This window comes from Carassius carassius, chromosome 15, assembly GCF_963082965.1.
Source record: "Carassius carassius chromosome 15, fCarCar2.1, whole genome shotgun sequence".
In the NCBI taxonomy this organism is placed as follows: Eukaryota; Metazoa; Chordata; class Actinopteri; order Cypriniformes; family Cyprinidae; genus Carassius; species Carassius carassius.
Genome location: NC_081769.1, coordinates 6,835,569 through 6,856,098, shown reverse-complemented (window position 1 = coordinate 6,856,098; position 20,530 = coordinate 6,835,569). Strand labels below are relative to the sequence as shown.

General features: G+C 35.8%; 2 protein-coding genes across 2 annotated transcripts; one reads left to right on the top strand and one right to left on the bottom strand.

The window, feature by feature from the left end:
* Positions 1-3,217: 3,217 nt before the first annotated feature.
* LOC132158056 (cytosolic 5'-nucleotidase 3) lies at positions 3,218-10,048 on the bottom strand. Its single transcript, XM_059567309.1, has 9 exons — positions 9,798-10,048; positions 5,648-5,746; positions 5,361-5,430; positions 4,964-5,010; positions 4,794-4,879; positions 4,624-4,713; positions 4,289-4,451; positions 3,995-4,195; positions 3,218-3,912 (listed from the first exon to the last, which is right to left on the bottom strand). Exons 1-9 carry the CDS (start codon positions 9,933-9,935, stop codon positions 3,811-3,813), a joined length of 996 nt encoding a protein of 331 aa, XP_059423292.1. The 5' UTR covers positions 9,936-10,048; the 3' UTR covers positions 3,218-3,810.
* Positions 10,049-12,873: 2,825 nt separating this feature from the next.
* Positions 12,874-19,813, top strand: sri (sorcin). Its single transcript, XM_059567308.1, has 8 exons — positions 12,874-13,181; positions 16,844-16,912; positions 17,122-17,191; positions 17,302-17,345; positions 17,515-17,662; positions 18,365-18,478; positions 18,712-18,770; positions 19,056-19,813. Exons 1-8 carry the CDS (start codon positions 13,143-13,145, stop codon positions 19,080-19,082), a joined length of 570 nt encoding a protein of 189 aa, XP_059423291.1. The 5' UTR covers positions 12,874-13,142; the 3' UTR covers positions 19,083-19,813.
* The last annotated feature ends 717 nt before the right edge of the window (positions 19,814-20,530 follow it).

Genomic DNA, 20,530 nt, shown 5'->3' with positions numbered 1-20,530 from the left:
TGTCATTATACTATTTACATCGAATAATGTTCCCCTGACACAATCACATAATGGAAACTAAGCAGCTTTCCCCGTAAAATTACAATCTATCAGCAGATAATGGTATTTTTTAGTCCACTCCTTTCTATCCTTATCACCTCACTAATGCACCACTGGGTCAGGCCAAAGAGCTGAAGTAGCAGGCGTTGATAGAGTTTATGCAACAGCCTTTTGCTGATCTATTCATCTTTATGACATTACACAGACAAGGATGTTTAAATAAAATGTGTTTTTGGACTTACAAGGAGGTTTGAGTTGAGTTAAGCTGACACTAATGCTGTCTTTGTTCACTGATATCAGTAGAAATCACAGATTTGAAGTGCCAGTTCATTATCCCAACCTGTCACTGGGCACCCATTTTTGGATCAACTGTTGGCTAGACAGATCCTCAAGTTGCGCTGATTCATTTTCTTACTCTGCTTCGAGCAGGTTTTTGAAGATCATTTGATAGAGACCCCACTTTGCAATACTCTTGTGCAGGCATGATTTTCCCCCTTGCCACAAGGGCAGTTCCAAGTGTTTGTCTTGGCCATGAAATCCACCAAGACTCCGCCCAGTTTACTGTAATGTGACACTTTTGGCTCATATATTGATATATAATACCTGTAGTCAGGGCCTCCAATGGTAACCAGGCTAGTAAATGTGGCAGCTAGGCTTAGCTTGATTTTAGCAGCTTAAGGCATTGTTTTTTCCTCATATCTCCAATCCATTTTTGCTCCACCATCTCAGTCAACACATGCTCTGATAAATCTTCACTCGGTGCAACAGCACAGCTACTGAGCTTAGATGCACAGACTGTCCAACCAAAAGTCCTCTCCTTTGTGCCACTTCAACACGATTTGTTGAGATCGTGAATTGGTGGGTCTTTGTTAAATGTGAGCCAAAATCATCACAATTAAAAGAACCAAAGACTTAAACTACTTCAGTCTGTGTGCACTGAATCTATTTAATACAAAAGATTAACAATTTGAGTTGAATTACTGAAATAAATGAACTTTTCCACGATATTCTAATTTATTGAGAAGTAAATTAACAATTAACTTTTTTTTCTTTTACAGAATTCATTAATAAATGTTAACTCATAATGGTAAATATATGGTATACAACATTTTTTATTATTTTAAGCAAAACATTTTAACCAATGCATACTGTAAAAGTATTTGTTCATTGTTAGTTTATAACATGTTATCTATTGCCACATTATTATAATGTATTACCAAACAAACGTTATGCTCACACACTCACCTACATATTTAACGGCCCAACTATATGGGTCATTATTTGATGGTACTGTCTTAGCTTACATACATCAGTTGTGCAGAAGGGACATGTGAATATAGTAGTGTCTGCATGGCAGCGTCGCGGTTGAGGCTCTTGTCCTCTGCTTAGCTTTGATGTGTCACTAAAGAATTGGCTGAAGTGCATGTTTATTTTGGTTTGAGATGCAGTGGTTCTGTCCGATGTACCCCAATTACATGTGGAAATTACAGACTTGGCAACCCTGGTTGGCATAACCCTCATAATGTTTTTAAAACGAACACATGGAGTTCTCTTTGCAACGGATTGTTGCATTTTCCCTTATGCACAGTTCTGTAGGTCTATAGATATGCTCTGGGTGTTGGAGAAAATATAAAAGATACACAAATGAAAACGTGTGATAGAGATTAAAAAAACGGTAACTATATTTTTGCTTATGATTTCTCATCAAAACACCCTTTGCTCACATACAATTGGTTATATGACTGTAAAAGCCATTTTCCCACCTTCAAATAAAAAAGGTAGCCAATATATTGTATAGTTGAAAAATGTTCAAATTAGTTTAGTAGTCAAGGTGCAAGTAATGACTGGTCCAACACTGCATTTACAGACCAGAACTGCAGAGAAAAACAAAGGCCTAAATTTCATGTTCAGTATTTCACACAATGAAGGGCAAGATGTAAAATTATAAAACAAGGTAACATACATTACATATTGTGACCCTGGACCACAAAACCAGTCATAAGTAGCACAGATGTTCTGTTTTATATGTAGCTATAGCCAACAATACATTGAATGGGTCAAAATTATAATTTTTTATTTTATGCCAAAAATCATTAGGATATTAAGTAAAGATCATGATCCATGAATATATTTTGTAAATTTCCTATTGAAAAATTAACTTAATAATTAATTATCAATTTAAAAGTAATGTATTGCTTTACTAGTTACTTGAAAAAAGTAATCTGATTACACGTTACTTGTAATGCATTACCCCCGACAGCCACCATAACCCTAATACATTTGTTCAGTGACAATTTATTCTGATTACATATGCCATAAGGGGGTGAAAATGTTTTTTGTTGTTGTTTTTGTTATGTTATGACTTGCTGAATTGATTTGTCTTAAAAAAGCAGCAAGTCTTATGCTACTTTATTCACTGACACCTCTCATGGCCCTGTGTTGAGAAAAATTGAGAGTGAGATACAGAGGCATTTCCTTCAACTGAGGCTTATTAAATTCACTTTTGGTGTAAGAGGGCCTGCATTACTTTCAAAAATAACTTTCCCAAACACTGGACAGACTCAAGTCGTTTGGAGGCACTAAAACTGACCTCACCAGAATTTTCAGGGAACATACTGTATTTTCTGAGCTATAAGTCACACTTTTTTTCATAGTTTGGCTGGCCCTACGACTTATAGTCAGGTGCGACTTATTTATCGAAATTAATTTGACATGAACCAAGAGAAATGAACGAAAAGAAAACATTACCGTCTACAGCCACGAGAGGGCGCTCTATGCTGCTCAGTGCTCCTGTAGTCTACACTGAAAACATAGAGCGCCCTCTCGCGGCTAGAGGCGGTAATGTTTTCTCTTGGTTCTAAATAAATGCGACTTATAGTCCAGTGCGACGTATATATGTTTTCTTCCTCATCATGACGTATTTTTGGACTGATGCGACTTATACTCAGGTGCGACTTATATTCCGAAAAATACAATTTCAGACACATTTCAAACCTTAAAAGCCAGACATAAATATTTTTTATTTATATTTTTTTTTACTTTATATAGACCATGTGTCTAGCCTTCCCGCCAAACAGGTTGAGATTTCTCTTAGTAAAATAGTAAAAGTAAAATAGTCACTGCACTTGTTGCCAAAACCTTTTTATTCATTCACACATAATTTCACAGAATCAAACACTCCAGAGAAACAAACTTTATTGCCTACCTCACAGGTAATCAGGAGGTTGTGTAAATGTTAAGCTTGAAAGGTTGTTTATTTATGCTAAGACAATCTCACAGGACAAAACACACAATTCATGAAACATCACGGCTTTTGGAGCAATTTACATTGCCTTAATGTTGATCTGTGCATGCAGCCTGCAAACTCGCATCAAATACACATTTCCATGAGAACTCGGACAGTTCTTCAGACTTTAAAAGTGCACATCATTTTAAGAATGTCCATTGGGCTTTGTACTCTTCACAGTCCCAACTTTTATTGCAAACACCGAATACACATATTTCCATATCAAAAATACTACAAACAATAATCTTAGCAATATGCAAATGATGTATTTTTCTTTGATATTCATTTTCACCGAGATCCCAGGTGTATGCGTTTATTAAAGTAGTTCATTATGATAAGAGGACACAACTTCGAAAAAGTCAAAGGATGAAGGATGTATGGCTTGTGAGCATGCGAGGCTGGCCTCAGTGCTGGAATTATCCAGGTGACTCTGAATATCCTCGAATTTGAGTTTTTCCTGTGGGCTGGTTGCTGTGTGGTGTCTATTATAAGATCTTCTGTAGGATGGAATTAGGCACTTCAAGTGTTTCATCCTTCACCAGAACTATATCATAACAGTCCATGTACTTTTCTAACCGTTCCTCTACCTGTCAAATACAACAAAACCTCATCAGTGAAATCAACTAAACAACATTCCCATTTGGAGCAATGAGAAAAGAAATCAGGTACCTTATCATTAAGAAAGCCGATTTTGAGGATGTTCTCTACGTTGGGCACACCGTCTGCCATGGTGAGATCACCGAGAGAGTCTCCGAGCAGAATGATGTTTCCATTGTCCTTCAGTTGTTTGAAATACTCGGTGTTCCTCAGGGCACCGTCATGCTTGTTGTAAACGTGGATCAGCTCTCCTTTAAAGCCTTTCAGAACCCCCTGCAAGACGATACAGAAGATCCGGACCATCACTGCGCTCAGTGTTTGAGAGTAACAGAAACCGGTGATATTTAGAAACGCTTTGAGACTCACATTATCATCAAAGTCCATGAAGTTGGACACAACTTTGACGTTGGTGTGGTAGACGCCAGCTTGTCTGATAATTTCCTCCAGCACGTCTCCCAGACCGGCGGAAAAAATGAACATAGGAACGTTGTGCTGGTGCAGCCGGTCAAAGAACTGCTCGTACCCTTCCCTGTCACACGCGACCAAACACATGCTAAAGAGCAGATCCGGCAACATCTTTGAGAGATTAATTGTGCTTTCGGTGTAGTAAAAGGATAGCTGCTGCGATTCGAATACAAGTTGAATTGGTATTCAGAGTGAAAGTTATGAAAACCTCTTGATGTGAGTGGAAATGTTTGTACCTTAGACAGACATCCGACTCTCTCACAACCTCTGGAAGTTTGTCTTTCTGCAATCTCTGTTCTACCAAATACGTGTGAGACTTAAAATACCTGAGGAAAAGACCACATTTACAATAAAGCAGTCTGAAAGATCATTTCATGTGTGTGTGTTTGCTTGTGTGGTCCCTCACCACTCCACCATAAATGGATATTTCTCCTCCATGGTCAGATGAGGGTCTATCTCTATTGGATAATACGTCTCCTTTAGTTGAAGCAGCTGGAAAAATAACATTTTAGCATGTAAATTATTCAACTTTATGCACTCACGTTTTATTAAATTATTTTTTTTGTAACTATTTACCTTCTTCCTACATTCTTCTGTCACTAGCTTGCAGTTGTCAATGATATCTGTAAAAGCCAAGTGTACAGATCACAGGATATCAAAGCTAAATTAATTTGAGTGATTTCAAAAATGTTTCAGTCATCAAAACGTATATCCAGAAAGAACAGGTTATAGCAAAATTTGACATCCATAAATTATAACATTTTTAAAGAAAATACCCTCTTTTTTATCAGAAATCTTTTTTTTTTACAGTATTTGTAACTGCTTTTAAGAGTTTTCTATGGTGTTATACTATTAATATATGTTTTATTACATGCATAGTAGCACTCTTAGAATATTTTGTTCAGTGACTTGAATGTTGTGCTCTTTGTTTTGCAAAATAAAAAGATGATAAAAGGGGCAATTTTTTACTCACTATGACATGTTGGGCAACGTTTTCCATTGACAGCAAACTTGCTTAACGTCATATCAAAATCTGTGATGATCTGAAGAACAGAAGGAGAGTCAGCAGATCCAAGGTGGACAGCATGGGTCATTACAAACTAATATATCAGCATTATAAAGCAGCAGTGATGCCTGCTTTATTAAAGACTACTAATGACCATGTTGACACCACAAGTGTGTTTTTACACTAGTAATGTGACAGCAGTTGTATTATAGACAGATGGCCTAATTGAGCACAGGGAGGTGATGTGTTTGTACCTGCAGTTTGGATGCTCCGCCTTTAATGAGGCTGCAGATAACCTGCTCCACCCTCTCAGGGTCTCTGATGTGAACTGTGCTCTTCTCAAATTCTGGCATCTGCAGAAACACAAACACAGAAAGAACCAATCAGATCAAGTGGTTTATGGGCATGCTTAATTTCCCCTCCCCTCTCCTCAATGCTGTGCTGATGTCACTGCAGAGAGGGAGGAGCCAGACGCCGAAGATATAGCTCTAGTCTTATGGAAGAAATCCACTGAGATGGACGAAAATGACTGTGATAGGTCACAGGTAAACTTTAAAACAACTTACATCTTTGAGTTACAATATTGGAATAACCAAATTATTACAGAATTAGGTCTAAAAATCAAACTCTGTTCTGTAACGCAATCTAATGTTTCAAAAACATTTTCTGTATTATAATTAATGTGTTTATGCTTATGACTGGAGTATAAATATATCTTAGAGACTGGTTTCTGTATACCGGTTTAACATAGGTTTGTAACTGTAATTCTGTCACTGCTGACCTGTGATTTGTCTCTGTGAAGGTTGAGTCCCTCCTCATCTCTATTCCAAAAATACAGGGGACAAGACAACATACCCTGAGTACACTGGATGTACGTCAGATCTACCCTACCCTCCATGGTAATCAGATCCCTCATATTTACAGGGCTGCATAAGAGAATGATTGGACAGCTTTTTACAATTTACCAAACTCTCCCAGAGAGATGATAAACAACCCATTCACGAAGTACTACAATAAACACTTATAGTCAACCACAATGGCCACTGCATGAGGTACTTTTGAGTAAAACATGCCAGTTTTGCAGCTCAGTTTGTTCTGATCCAAATGACAAGCATGCAAGAAGATCCAAACATCAAATAAATGGACATAGTGAAGACAGACTTTTATCACATAATGCTGAGCCCATGAACATTTACCACATGATACATATGTATAAATAGCATGTAAGCATACCTTTTCCTCCTTCAGGCGTTGTGGCAAACAGAAGAAAATGTTTCTTGTCTGACTCACATTTATAGAGCCCTGGCACATAGGGGGGCGTTGCCACAAAATTGATAACACCCCATAACTTAAACCCCCACATGACACAAACAACCATTTTAAGACACACACACACACACACACACAACATATCCCAAAAGTGTGGTAATAACAGATAAGGCACAGGTGCAGTTTGGAGTGTTTTTTAACACTGAACATTAACCTTAAAAAAAAAAGGAAGTAAAACAGTATATACATAAACTAACTAATGCTGACCGAAGGACTAAGGTTATCTCTGAGTGTTTGGTATGTGTGGCTCGATGAGGTCAGGGTTTGACAGCTCTACTCTGCATTGAGGTATTTCACAATGTCAAAAATTATAAGCAGAACTTTAATGAAGCTTCAGAGTGAAACAGTCTGACTCTGCACCACTGGATTCCTTATGGTTCATGTATTTGAGATTACTGAATACGTTCCAGCTCTCAAACTGTACCAGCTGTAACAGAGGCATGCTGTTACATGCCAGTGTGTTTCTGACACAACACATTCCAGTGATGCGGAATGTCTTTAATCATCACACACTGATTGTTTCATTGTATGTATGTTCTCTGTGTGCATTGTAATTGTGTCCCCCACTCTATCAAAGGTCAAAACTGAAATAAGGTAACTGGATCAATCAACTGGCACTTATTAAACACACAGCAGTGATTAAGTCAAAGAACAGTGAGTGATTTTCTCTTTGTCTTTTGTTGCTTGATTCGAACATTAATGACACGGACGCAAGCATATGCTTTTACTAATGCATGGATTTAATAAACGGAGTCTTACACACATCCAATTTTCACTGTTTGCATTATTCTGAAGGTCTATAAAAGCTACATTTTACAGAATGTAGTTTATCTGATAATGAGGCATTAATTAAGAAAGAAGATTAGTTCCCACTCTTATAAATATTCCTGATCATCAGAGTACTGTACCATAGATATTTATGGCTCTTACCACAGGCTGGACTCTGCTGTTGCATTTTCAATGAACATTCATTGATTTGTCAGAGTGATGAGCAGTGTTGACCGTTCCAAGGTGGACTTGTTGACATTCATTGAGCTGTTGAATGAGATAGCTTCATAGATATCTATGGTCCCAGCACTGTTTATGAGTCTTAAAAACAATAAATGAATTAGAATTTTTTAAATTTTGATTCCACTGTCCCAAAGTCAGTGTTGTTGTTGTTGTTGTTGTTGTTTTTTAATGGCTGCAGCATGGTCTGTGTTTAGATACATCTTATAAATTAAATACATCTGTAATACTTGTAATTTTTCAAGCATTGACTGTATGTGTCTTGAAAAAGGCTGATGGTTAAATAACACTATTAGAGCTTACTCTCTACAATGATCTCAAAACTAATGGACAAATCCTATTGACTTCTTTTGCTGAGAAAACCAGGGTGATGCTGACTTAGGCTGATGACACAGGGCAACTTTGAGCAATGTTAAATGGCTATTTAATCCTATTGACTTTTTTTGCTGAGAAGACCAGGGTGATGCTGACTTAGGCTGATGACAGAGGGCAACTTTGAGCAATGTTAAATGGTAAACCAGGTAAAACACAAGGCCCACGACCAATCTAAAGTATTTAGATAGAAAACTGTTACCCATTCTCAATGGGAAAGTTCCCAAGCAACGCTGATCAAATAGGGTGTCCAGCCCTAAAAATCATCCCGATGACACCCTATAGTGCAGGGTCTATATTCTTTAGTGCAGCATTTGAGTTCAGGAAGAAAAAATTCCCATTTTCTCCATAACGCGATTGATTTTGAACAATAAATTACCCATCCAAAACAGGCCTACTGTGAGCTACTTGGTTGTTAATAGTAAATGCTTTTGATTAAAACCATTTAAGTGAAGTGAAGTGACATACAGCCAAGTATGGTGACCCATACTCAGAATTTGTGCTCTGAATTTAACCCATCCATAGTGAACACACACACACACACACACAGTGAACACACACACACACACACACACAGTGAACACACACCCGGAGCAGTAGGCAGCCATTTATGCTGCAGCGCCTGGGGAATTATTACAACTTTAGTTTTTAATCACTTTCAAAAGTGAAATGCCTAGTGATAAAGTAGCATGATTGATCTCTACCAATCCGAAAACCAAAACAAAGCAAACCATGACCAAAAAAAAAACAAACATAAAAATTAAAAAATGTAAAAAAAAACGCCTCACTAAGTTCTGAAACTAATCTAATGTTTACGTAAAAAAGAAAATTACTTTTCTATAAACAATCAACTTTGCTTCTTTGAATCAACAATTGTTTATCCATCAATCAATGTTATTTAAATTTGATAATTTTGCATTCTGGGATCCCCTCATCGAAGCCTTAAATATTACACGGTGCACCTTTAAGGTACACCGTCTCTCTTTTTGTCCAGTTTTTCAAATATTTCTTTTCGCTTGAAATCACAGTGTTTAATGTTGCATTTTACCTCATAACTGGTCTGGTTGATTTGGTTCATTATCTCTTCAGTAAAACAATATTTCTGGTACCAAAACTCCCTTCTAGCAAAATACATTTAAAGCAATACATTTACCAAATAGTGTAGTAACAACTGTACGCTTACCATACTAAAGGAACCTGTAGATAGATATATATATATATATATATTTTTTTAAAAGAATGTCATTAAACCTGTACTGAATAACATTGTTTTCTAATGTCATCTGATAACAGCCCAGTTATAATAATAATAGTAAAAAAAATTGCAAATACAAATATTTTAGATAGAAAGAACACTTTGGGATGACTGAAAGTGGCATTATACAATACGTGAAGATGATATTGTATTTACTGTCTGAACATGATAGTGTGCTTATTCTGAATAAAAGGGCTCGAGAGCACTGAATGACCTCTAACGTTACATCCCATAGGCCTACACGTTGACAGTGACGTAACAGTACTGTCGCGCGCCGGGGCCTTATTATTCAGCGCGAGCGCTTTCGTTTTATTAATAAAAGACAGCTGTCAACTTCTGGAGCTTGACCGTCAGTAACGTTCATACTGTATGCGCTAACACGCTCTCGGGGTTAACGGGGTGTGAAAGACATTACAGATATAGGAAATGTGTGCGCTCACCATCTCGATTATCTTGGTTTTCTTTCCCGCTCTCTGTTTCTTGGTGAAGATGTACTGCGCGAACACGACTCCCCCGAAGAGCGCGCACACAGTAACGCTCGCCATCGCGCCCACTTTAACCACAGCGTTTCTGTCCATGTCAGCTCTCCGGTTAAAAACAAACCTTGTCGCGCTGAGACTACGTTAACGGAATGTGTCTGAACGGTACATAACCACCCTACGCCCTATCTTATATTTGTCTGCGCTATGTAGTATGTATCACGTCCACTGTTAGAACTATCTGCATAGATAGAGTTCCCGGATGATGCACTACGCTTGTGTGAAGTATGCAACCATAGCAGTCTATATACCACAATGCAATGCGCTCGAAGGAGCCTGCAGAGGAAGCTCTTTCTTTTTTTCTGTTTTGTCTGCAGACTGGAAATCTTTTACTGCATGCTTATTATCAGAGGTGGGGACAAGTCACACATGGTCAAGTCCAAGCAAGTCTCAAGTCTTAATCATCAAGTCTCGAGACAAGTCTCAAGTCACAGTTCAGATAAATCAAGCAAGTCAAGTCAAGTCAAGCGTCCGTTCACCCTAAGCAAGTCAAGTCGAGTCCTGATAAGTTTCAAGTCAAGTCAGTACTAAAATAAATAGAGGTAAATTTTGTTCAATACATATTTATTTTTGCACAGAAAATATGAACTTGTATACAAATATTATGTATCTTATTCATTATACATTTGCTATATATGAATCATACGCATATCTGTGCTACATTAATATCTGATATATAATAAAATTAAATTGTGTTGTTTACACAATCCAGTCGTCTAATTAAATTTAATTGAAACAGTCTAAAATGTGTTGCATTTACAGAAAATAAGGTTTGCCAAGACAATGGCACTAAGCTGTGAACGATAGTGTCCGGTTCGCGAACGAATCGTTCGATTGAACCAGTTCACCAAATCGAACTGAATCGTTTTAAACGGTTCGCATGTCTAATACGCATTAATCCACAAAATACTTAAACGGTTAACTTTTTTAATGTGACTGACACTTCCTCTGAGTTCAAACAAACCAATATCCCGGAGTAATTCATTTACTAAAACAGTACACTGACTGAACTGCTGTGAAGAGAGAACTGAAGATAAACACTGAGCCGAGCCAGATAACGAACGAACGATTGACTCGTTCTCAAGTCAAGATCCGGTTGCATCGGTTTTCGGATCACCAGTACACTGAACTGTTTCCTTCGGACGCGTCATGCGTTAAAATTTAGGTTATTCCACTGTTATAGCTAAATTCCCCAATACATCTATTTATGAGACGTATCAGTAATGATAATGGTCACATTTTTAATAAGTAATAAAACATATGCAACCAAGGCCAAATTAGTAATCGTTATAGATCTTAATGAAAGAACTATAAAGAGATTACTTTATTACCTTTTATTTGTGGTTCTTGAAATGTCGAATGAAATTTGATGCTGTCGTGTCGGATATTCTTGCTTTGCATATTTTGCATCTGGCAAATCTTTTTTTATTGGAACGGTCCACTTCAAAGTCCTATTTGTGGAGCTCGACTAATGTCTACCATGTTTGACGCGGTTTGAATTTTGCAGCGTTTAAAGGCACAGACGCTGATTAGTGGTGCTGATGTCACAATATTTTTTTTTAATTGTTTTGCTGATTGTTTATTGTACATTCAAGTCATTGTCGAGTCTTCCACTTCAAGTAAAGTCAAGTCTCAAGTAACTTGTTCTCAAGTCAAAGTCAAGTCAAGTCATTTTCATACTTTAATCAAGTAAGTTGCAAGTCCTGAAAATTGTGACTCGAGTCAGACTCGAGTCAAGTCATGTGACTCGAGTCCCCCACCTCTGCTTATTATTCTAGAAATATTAGTACCTGATATACTAAACTCACCCCATTCGATATGAAACGATTAAATGAAAATAACTTTAGTTTAGCCTCCTAATTCTGGGACATAGTCGTTTAGTTGTAGTTGGTAGCTGTTGTAAATCTACAAGCAGAACAAAATTGTTTTCTGGATTAATATTCATGTAATAAAATGTTGTTATCCAAAAGAAGAAAAAACCATTAGGCCTACAAACAGTTCTTCCAGTTAAGATTTTAAAAAAAATCCACAATAATATTTATTATAATAATAATAAACTTGCACTTCAGATTGGTGAACACATATTCACTATTAACTAAGAGCCTTCCCTCAGTAAACCTAACAAGTTTGTAAGTTGTAGTAGTTATTGTATGTATATGTATGTTCATGTATAATAAGACAGTAAGCTATGTGCTTTATATTTACTAATAATCAGCCAATATGCTAGTAATATGCACTAATAAGCAACTAGTTAATGGTGAATAGTGTTCCTTAATCTAAACTAAACGCTTTTCTATTTTAAGTTTTTAAACTCTTATAAATAAGTCATAATTTATTTAATTACATAAGTAGGCTATATCATTTTCAACGCCTATTTCATAAAGATAATATAAGCAGCTAAATATGAAGTATTACATATTTTACAGAGATTCGCGTTACACTTTATTTTAAGGTTCCCGTGTTACAGTGTAATTAAATATTTAAGTAGGCTACTGATTAATATTCATTAAGTACCTTTATTTACGGTTAGGGTTAACATTAGGTTTTTGGGTTGCACTTTATTTTACAGTACGTGTACTAACATGTACTTATAGTGTACTTACAGTGTATTTATCTAAGAAAGTTCTGATAATACAAGGTAACTACATGGGGTAGGGTTAGGTTTAGGGGTAGGTTCAGGGTTAGTACCTAGTTATTACATAGTTATTGTAATTACTATAATAAGTACCAAGTATGTACATGAGAAACAGGACTGTAAAATAAAGTGCTACCGGTTTTTGTCTTAGGGTTATTTGCATGTAATGCATAATAAATTGTAGAAAGTACATGTAACATGCGTAACAAGGACACCTTAAAATTACCCAGATGTGTTTATATCGCAGATATCTGTTTTCTCGCAGGTGTAATACACTCATTTGACAGCAGGTGTCGCGGTATACTCTGAACAGTCAAATATTTTCCAAAAGCAATATTTTCATTCGCTTCTAGGCTTTACAATCTATTTCACAGTTGAGTAAAGACAAAACAATGGATTCATTATTTAGTTCGTTTATCTAAGACCACAGTACAAGCCACATCATCTTACGATCTCGTAGGAAAAACAAACAAAGCTTCGAAGGTCGTTTTCAAACCTTCGTTTGTGTGCCAATCCCATCCCGGAAGAGGGAGGAGATTACAAATACACACAATTTAAGCGTCAGTTTATCCGGTTTTGGGCCACCTCCGAGAAGAAATCGCTCTTTTACAATGAATTTCCAGGGATACGGTGCACCGGCTGCAGGCGGGGTAAGAATGTTCAGTTTTCTGTGAATTAACTTATATGAATTAATTTGCTGTACATTAACATTTTAACAGTACGTTTGGTAAAGCCTGATGTTAAACAATCTTGCGCTTCGTCAAACATAGCGTCGCCATGAGCTTGTTTAATAGTTTCAAGTCTGGATGTCCTGTACAGAGCACATTCAGGGCTTTTCAAAGATAACTTAATTAATGTTTGGATGTTTTACCATGAACCACTCCCTCTCCTTGGTCTTCAGAAACGTCTGATATTAATTTAGTGACACTCTTATGGGAAAATTATAATATTTTGTAATCATTTAAATCTGACAAATTTGTTTGTCATATATCAACATCTCAATAAAATGTTATGGGGTTTCAAATCAAATTATGACAGGAAGTTGATTTAATGCATGTCCTCATATGAGGCATGTTTATTACGCATTTTGGGAGACACAACAAATGAATAGGGAAATAAATTATATTTCAATATTCCTATGAGATATTAGATCATATTTTGAAAATCCTGTCAATTATTACTCCCATTATTACACTTCTTTTTTCATTACATGTTGCCCCCAAAACACATTGACATGCAAATTAGATTTAGTTTATAGATACATTATATATAATGAGAATTATGGCCATTTTACACACATTTTGCATAAAGAAAAATGGTATATCAAATCACTCTGTTATAACATAGTTGAGAATTGCATTTATATCCTCTACCGAGGACGTAACATAACATATGAATGAAATATCTTTCTTTTTTATATGCTCTAAACAATGTAATGACAAAAAAAAAAACTATAATTTTTTTCCCTCAAATGTTTTGTGGGGTCTCAAGAGGTTAAATTAATATGTCATATATTTGTTGCTGTTTTGCCTACCTCTGGTTTACAAAACACACCTGGTTTTATTCAGCAGATTATTACAATGACCCTTGACCAGAACTGGGTGTGTCATATTGACACTGGGTGTGTCTGTGTTTTGTGTTTTTTCCATACAAGTTCTGACCCACAGCATTGCAAATTTTATATGTTTATCTTATCTGATGCACTCAGTCCATTTCCTGGAGTTCTCTCTTAAATGCAGTTCTCCTCTGGCCAGACGAAACCAGCAGTTAAATTCCAGGCTGCAGAAGAATCATCTGTTTCCTGTGGTCTTGTCCTGGTGCTCCTCTGAGACAAGGTCTTTACAGGGGATCTGTATCTGGGGCACTAGTTGTCCTGGTCTCCGCTGTCTTTCAGGGCTGTAGAGGTCCTTTATAGGTGCTGATCCACTATCTGGTCTGGATACATACTGGATCTGGTGGCTACAGTGACCTTGGAATAAAAGAGAAACATCCTTGTTGATCCTGTAACAACATTCCAATCAATATTCCAAAAAATATTTGTTTTAGGCTAAAAATCAGGGTTAGGTGCTTCTACGCCCTTTTTAATCAGCTATCATATCCAACTGATTTAAGGAATAAATTATGGGTATGATTAGATTTAGGGGTAGGGATTGGGTTAAATCTATATTTTTGGACAATAATGTTGATCCAGGATCATCAAAAGATGTTGATCCAGGAACATGTCTTACTTGGCAAAATCACAGTGACTGGAGGACTATAATGTAACAAGAGCTCATTCAAATACTGAGGTGCTAAACCATTCAGGGCTTTATAAGTAATAAGCAAGATTTTAAAATCTATATTCTGTTTGATAGGGAGCCAGTGCAGTGTTGACAGGACCGGGCTAATATGTTCATACCTCCTGGTTCTAGTAAGAACTATAGCTGCTGCATTTTGGAATAACTGGAGCTTGTTTATAAAGCTTGCAGAAAAACCACCCAATAAAACATTACAGTAATCTAACCTGGAGGTCATGAACGCAATAATTAACATCTCTGCATTTGACATTGAGAGCATATGTTGAAATTTAATATATTATTGAGATGGAAAAATGCAGTTTTACAAATGCTAGAAACGTGGCTTTCTAAGGAAAGATTGCTATCAAATAGCACACCTAGGTTCCTAACTGATGACGAAGAATTGACAGAGCAGCCATCAAGTCTTAGACAGTGTTCTAGGTTATTACTAGGTTCTATGAGTTTTTCGGCCCTATAATTAACACCTCTGTTTTTTTTTCAGAATTTAGCAGTAAGAAATTACTCATCATCCAGGTTTTTATATCGACTGCATTCCATAAATTTTCTAATTGATATGTTTCTCTGGGCCTTAAAGAAATCTAGAGCTGAGTATCATCGCCATAACAGTAAAAGCTAACACCATGTTTCCTGATGATATCTCCCGAGGGTAGTAACATGTAAACCATGAAAAGTAATGGCCCTAGTACTGAGCCTTGAGGTACTCCATACTGTACTTGTTCTCGATATGATACCTCTTCATTCACTGCAATGAATTGATGGCAGTCAGATAAGTACAATTTGAACCATGCTAATGCACTTCCATAAATGCCAACAGAGTTTTCTAGTCTAATAAAGAAAATGTCAATAGTGGCGTTTTTAACTAGTGTCCTTTTGTTTTTAACTATTTTTATAAATATATATATATATATATATATATATATACTCTGCGTAGACAAATACTAAACCTATTGTGATGTACTGTTTATTTTACATTATTATTTGCATGATGCAAACTCAGAGCTTGTCTTCAGTCTTAAAGGGATCGTTCACCCAAACATGAAAATTTTGTTGTCATTTACTCACCCTCGAGATGTTCCAAAAGTTTCTTTCATCTTTCTACACAAAAGAAGATATTTTAAAAAATGTTGGTAACCAAACCGTCGCTGGTACTTGACTTCCATATTTTCTATACTTTAGGTTCATTGGGTTTCTGCCATGTTCAGGGTTATTTAAACACTACCATGAGAAGAAAAAAAAAGTTTAATAATTATTCCCTATATAAATGTGACAGTGACCAGTGATTAAAGTATTACAGAATGGCATATTGATATTTCATAAAGTGATACAATGTTAAAATGCAGTTGGTAAAAGAGTCAACAAGCACATTTCATCTTAAGTGACCATAAGCCATAGCTGAGTCTCAAATATATAGGATGCACAGTGCAGAGGATCAAACACACAAAGACAAAATGCCATCAGGGTAACACACATGACATTACACCATTGCAATAAACATTAATTACAGAAAATGTAACACCGAACACCCTACAGTAAACTCATAAAAAATGAATATATATATATATATATATATATATATATATAAGAAGAAATAAAACTGTGTTTATGAAACAATCATATGTAATACATTACATATAGGGATTTCTGGGAATTACCTTTTACTGTTTGTTAACTTTTTGTAATACATTTATACAGTAAATGAATAATACTAGTAAATAAATTGCTGTAACTTGCTAAAAACCATATATTTGACAGCATTTTACAGTAAAACTATATAATGTGATGTTAAACCATTAACAGATTTTCACTGAGGTAAGGTAACTTAGTCAAACAATTAACAGGTTTTTACTGTACCAGTTTTGCAGTTTGTGTGTGTGTGTGGGTGTGTATCAGAATACAAATGGTGTACAAATTAAACTTATAGCAGAAATATGCATTTAAAATTAAGAAATGTGCCTCTCCTTATTCCCAACATTTATAATGGCATTTAAATCATATCCTTCCCTCTTCTTCTGTAGTATCCAGGTGGATTCCCTGGACAGCAGCAGGACCCTCTGTATGGATACTTCACTGCCATCGCTGGTCAAGTAAGAGGGTGTTTCGTTTGTTCTTCTGATGTTATTGCATAGAAGTTCTGCTGAGTGTCCATAGATTAGCCTATACACATCAGTCTTTCTCATACAAAGTTTAAATTAATTACATGCTACTTCTTGTTTCATTCTGCTGAATGAATGCATTTGTCTCTAATATGAATACAATAGAGTTATTGATAAATATAGGTATATGTTTTGTCTAGGATGGCCAGATATCTGCAGAGGAACTTCAGGCTTGTTTGACTCAGGCCAACTTTTCTGGTGGCTACAGACGTAAGATTGATTGTCTTGATTGTCTTAATTTACTAGAGATAATTGTAAGCTGAACGTATTTGCAGATTTATAAGTTTGCAGGTTTGTAACAATCATTCTTTGTCTTGCAGCTTTCAACATTGAGACATGTAGACTGATGATCAGCATGCTTGATGTATCCTTCTCACTCACACTGAACACATTTCAGACACACCAAATCGTTTCAGGCGTATTATGATTTTCAACACTGAATCTATTCAACTTTACTACTACGCCAACCCTGGTTCTAAATGAACTGCGGCCTTTTCTTGAACTTTTTATTCCCTAACTTAGCCTTTCATCAGAGAGATATGTCTTGCTCAATGGGTTTCAATGAGTTTAAGGAGTTGTGGGCAGTGCTCAGTGGCTGGAAGCAGCACTTCATGAGCATTGACAGGGACAGGAGTGGCACAGTTGACCCACAGGAAATGACCCAAGCTGTTTCCTCTATGGGTAAAACTTCTTATGAGATGTTATATGCAATTTCTTATGAGATGTGTATTTAGGGACCAATTTACACCATTAACTAACTATTAACTGCTACTTTTGTAGAAATAAACTTCCTATTTGCTGCATATTAATAGTTAGTAAGGTAGTTGTTAAGTTTAGGTATGGGGCAGGATTAAGGGAACTAAAATATGGTCATGTAGAATAAGACATTAATATGTGCTCCAAACAGCCAATATGCTAATAATTTACATGCTAACAAGCAACTAGTAATAGTGAGAATTGGTCCCTAAAGTAAAGTGTTACCAATAATTTGACTTCAATCCATATTCTTTGAGATGAACAGAAAGCATTTGCAAAGCAGTGACAATGCAGCCAAAGTCATGCTCTAAATAATCATATAGAAAATCTATGGTAACGGTATTTTCCTAAAGACTTAAGTTAATGTGTGTTAAGGTTAGGATGTCTGAATACATCAGCCCAATTTGTTATTCATCTGCTAGATCCGAGTTCTTCCTTTAGCAGGGCTGTGGATAAATGAATAAAAAGACAGAATGGAATATCTGTAGGGATTTTTATATGTGCTTCCCGACAAGAAAAAAGAAAAAACTGAATGGATGCAATTTGATTTCCATCTGGCTAATTGGTGACAAGCGGTTTAAATGGAAAGTGAATGTTTTTGAAGGTCATGGTGTGTCATGTTTGCAGGGTACAGGCTGAGTCCCCAGGCCATGAACTGCATAATTAAGCGTTACAGTTCTAATGGGAAGATCTCATTTGATGATTATGTCGCTTGCTGTGTCAAACTGAGGAGCTTGACTGGTAAGTATGAAAAATCGTAATGATTTTTTGTCTCCTTAAATTCTGATTGTAAATGGAGCTTTCTATTTAGTGAACTATTAGGTTGAATTATGCCTGTTCCACATACTGTGTGAGTTTTCTGTTTAACAGAGTGAATGAAAGTATTTACTCTGAATATTTTCTTAAATAATGGAAATAAAAAAAAAATTCTTTAGAAGGAAGTAATTGATTACTACAAACTGTCTCATGATCAGATCTGTTCAGAAAGAGGGACCAGGCACAACAGGGATTGGCGACATTTCAATATGATGATGTAAGTCCTCAAAACATTACAGAACATAATATAATGAAGAAAAACTGTTACTTAGGGCAAGATAATGCAATTTTATTATTTTATTTTTTCAAAATAATTTCAGTACAATGTAATCTGTAAATCAACATGTGATAGTTCAAATAAAACAAAAGACTTAATAGTTAAAAATTATTTTAAACCTTATAATTAATTTTGATTATCTGCCATTGAGTAATGTAGTTGTGTAAAATTATTCCATGTAAAGGTCTTTTTCCATGTAAAGGTTTTTTGCTTCTCTTTTCACAGTTCATCCAGTGCACCATGACCATCTGAGAGAAGCCTCTGGGTTCCTGCAAAGATCCACAAATAGAAAAATGTATACTTTAGTTTTCATTTTTATAACTTTTATAAAAATTGACTTCCATTTTAATGCCTTTGTGTCATACTTTGACAATGTTGTAGTACTTATGCAATATAAAACATACATTTAAACATTATTGTTTGCAGTTGTACTATTGCATTATTCATATGACTAAGTACGGAATGCCTCTATACCAAAAACATTTATAGTCTATCCACTCAAAATGTAACATATATATTCTATATCAAGTTATTGTATCAAAGCAGCTATACAGAAATACATATTAATGTTTATAATAATGCCGTACCGTCACAGATTAGAGTGGCAGTATATTATAGTAAAGCATCATAACCAGCATCTCACCTCTGGAGTCTTGTCAGCATATATATATATATATACACCTCCAATTCATTTGTCTTAATTTGACATGGTCAGTAATGAAAACTTTGTCAATGTGAAGCGTGTTAAACTAAAGATCCACGTGTAAGTGCTGGAAGTAACTGGAAGTAAAATGTTTTATTATATACCATCAAAGAATTCTTGACACTTGTGTCTGCTCTACTTTTTGACTCTGTGCAATGGCTGTTTGAAATGTTAGTGAGACCTGTTTGCGCATATTTTCATTTACACTCAAATTCTTTTTAACTAACACACCATTTAAGACATTCCCTGTTTGACTTAATAAATGATAACAGAACACTTATCTTCCAGTAGTTACATCTTTTGTTCATTACACAGACTAAATGTGCACAGATATGAATGTGTGAGTTTTGTTCTGAGATTTTTTTTTTCTTTTCTTTTTTTTCTGTGTAGCATATTGCAATTGGTTATTCAATTCAATTCAAGTTTATTTGTATAGCGCTTTTTACAATACCAATCGTTACAAAGCAACTTTACGGAAAGTTATGTTTCTACAATATTTAGTAATAGCTTATAAGTGGTGATATGACAGGATTTGTAGAAAAATTTATACAAGTCGTAGTCAGCCAGATGATGAACATTATTAATATTATTAATAATTATTATATGATGCAGTCACACTTGTAGCAATATTTGTTAGTTATGTTGTTGATTCAGGGTTAGCATCATCTGGGGTCCTCTGAGGGTCAGCATCATCTCTTCTCAGGTGTTCTGGATCCAGACTGGAGCTTGTGTAAATCTAGTCGGCAAAACATAGAAACAAATAGAGACATCATTAGCATAGCTGCTGTTCCAACAAAGTAAAATCAATTAGTTTAACCCAAGCTAAAGAATAAGAATGCACATTTGATCAGATACAACTACACTCACAATTTAAGATACATTATTCAAATGCTTGGCGAAAGAGATGCGTTTTTAATCTAGATTTAAACAGAGAGAGTGTGTCTGAACCCCGAACATTATCAGGAAGGCTATTCCAGAGTTTGGGAGCCAAATGTGA

Excerpts from the sequence above, each read along its gene's own strand:
- LOC132158056 (XM_059567309.1), bottom strand. The coding sequence starts at position 9,935 with ATGGACAGAAACGCTGTGGTTAAAGTGGGCGCGATGGCGAGCGTTACT. Across the intron at positions 4,880-4,963 it reads CAGAAGAATGTAGGAAGAAG|CTGCTTCAACTAAAGGAGAC; the intron begins GTAAATAGTTAC and ends TTATTTTTCCAG. Across the intron at positions 3,913-3,994 it reads TCGGCTTTCTTAATGATAAG|GTAGAGGAACGGTTAGAAAA; the intron begins GTACCTGATTTC and ends TGTATTTGACAG.
- sri (XM_059567308.1), top strand. The coding sequence starts at position 13,143 with ATGAATTTCCAGGGATACGGTGCACCGGCTGCAGGCGGG. Across the intron at positions 17,346-17,514 it reads TGATGATCAGCATGCTTGAT|AGAGATATGTCTTGCTCAAT; the intron begins GTATCCTTCTCA and ends GCCTTTCATCAG. Across the intron at positions 18,771-19,055 it reads CGACATTTCAATATGATGAT|TTCATCCAGTGCACCATGAC; the intron begins GTAAGTCCTCAA and ends CTCTTTTCACAG.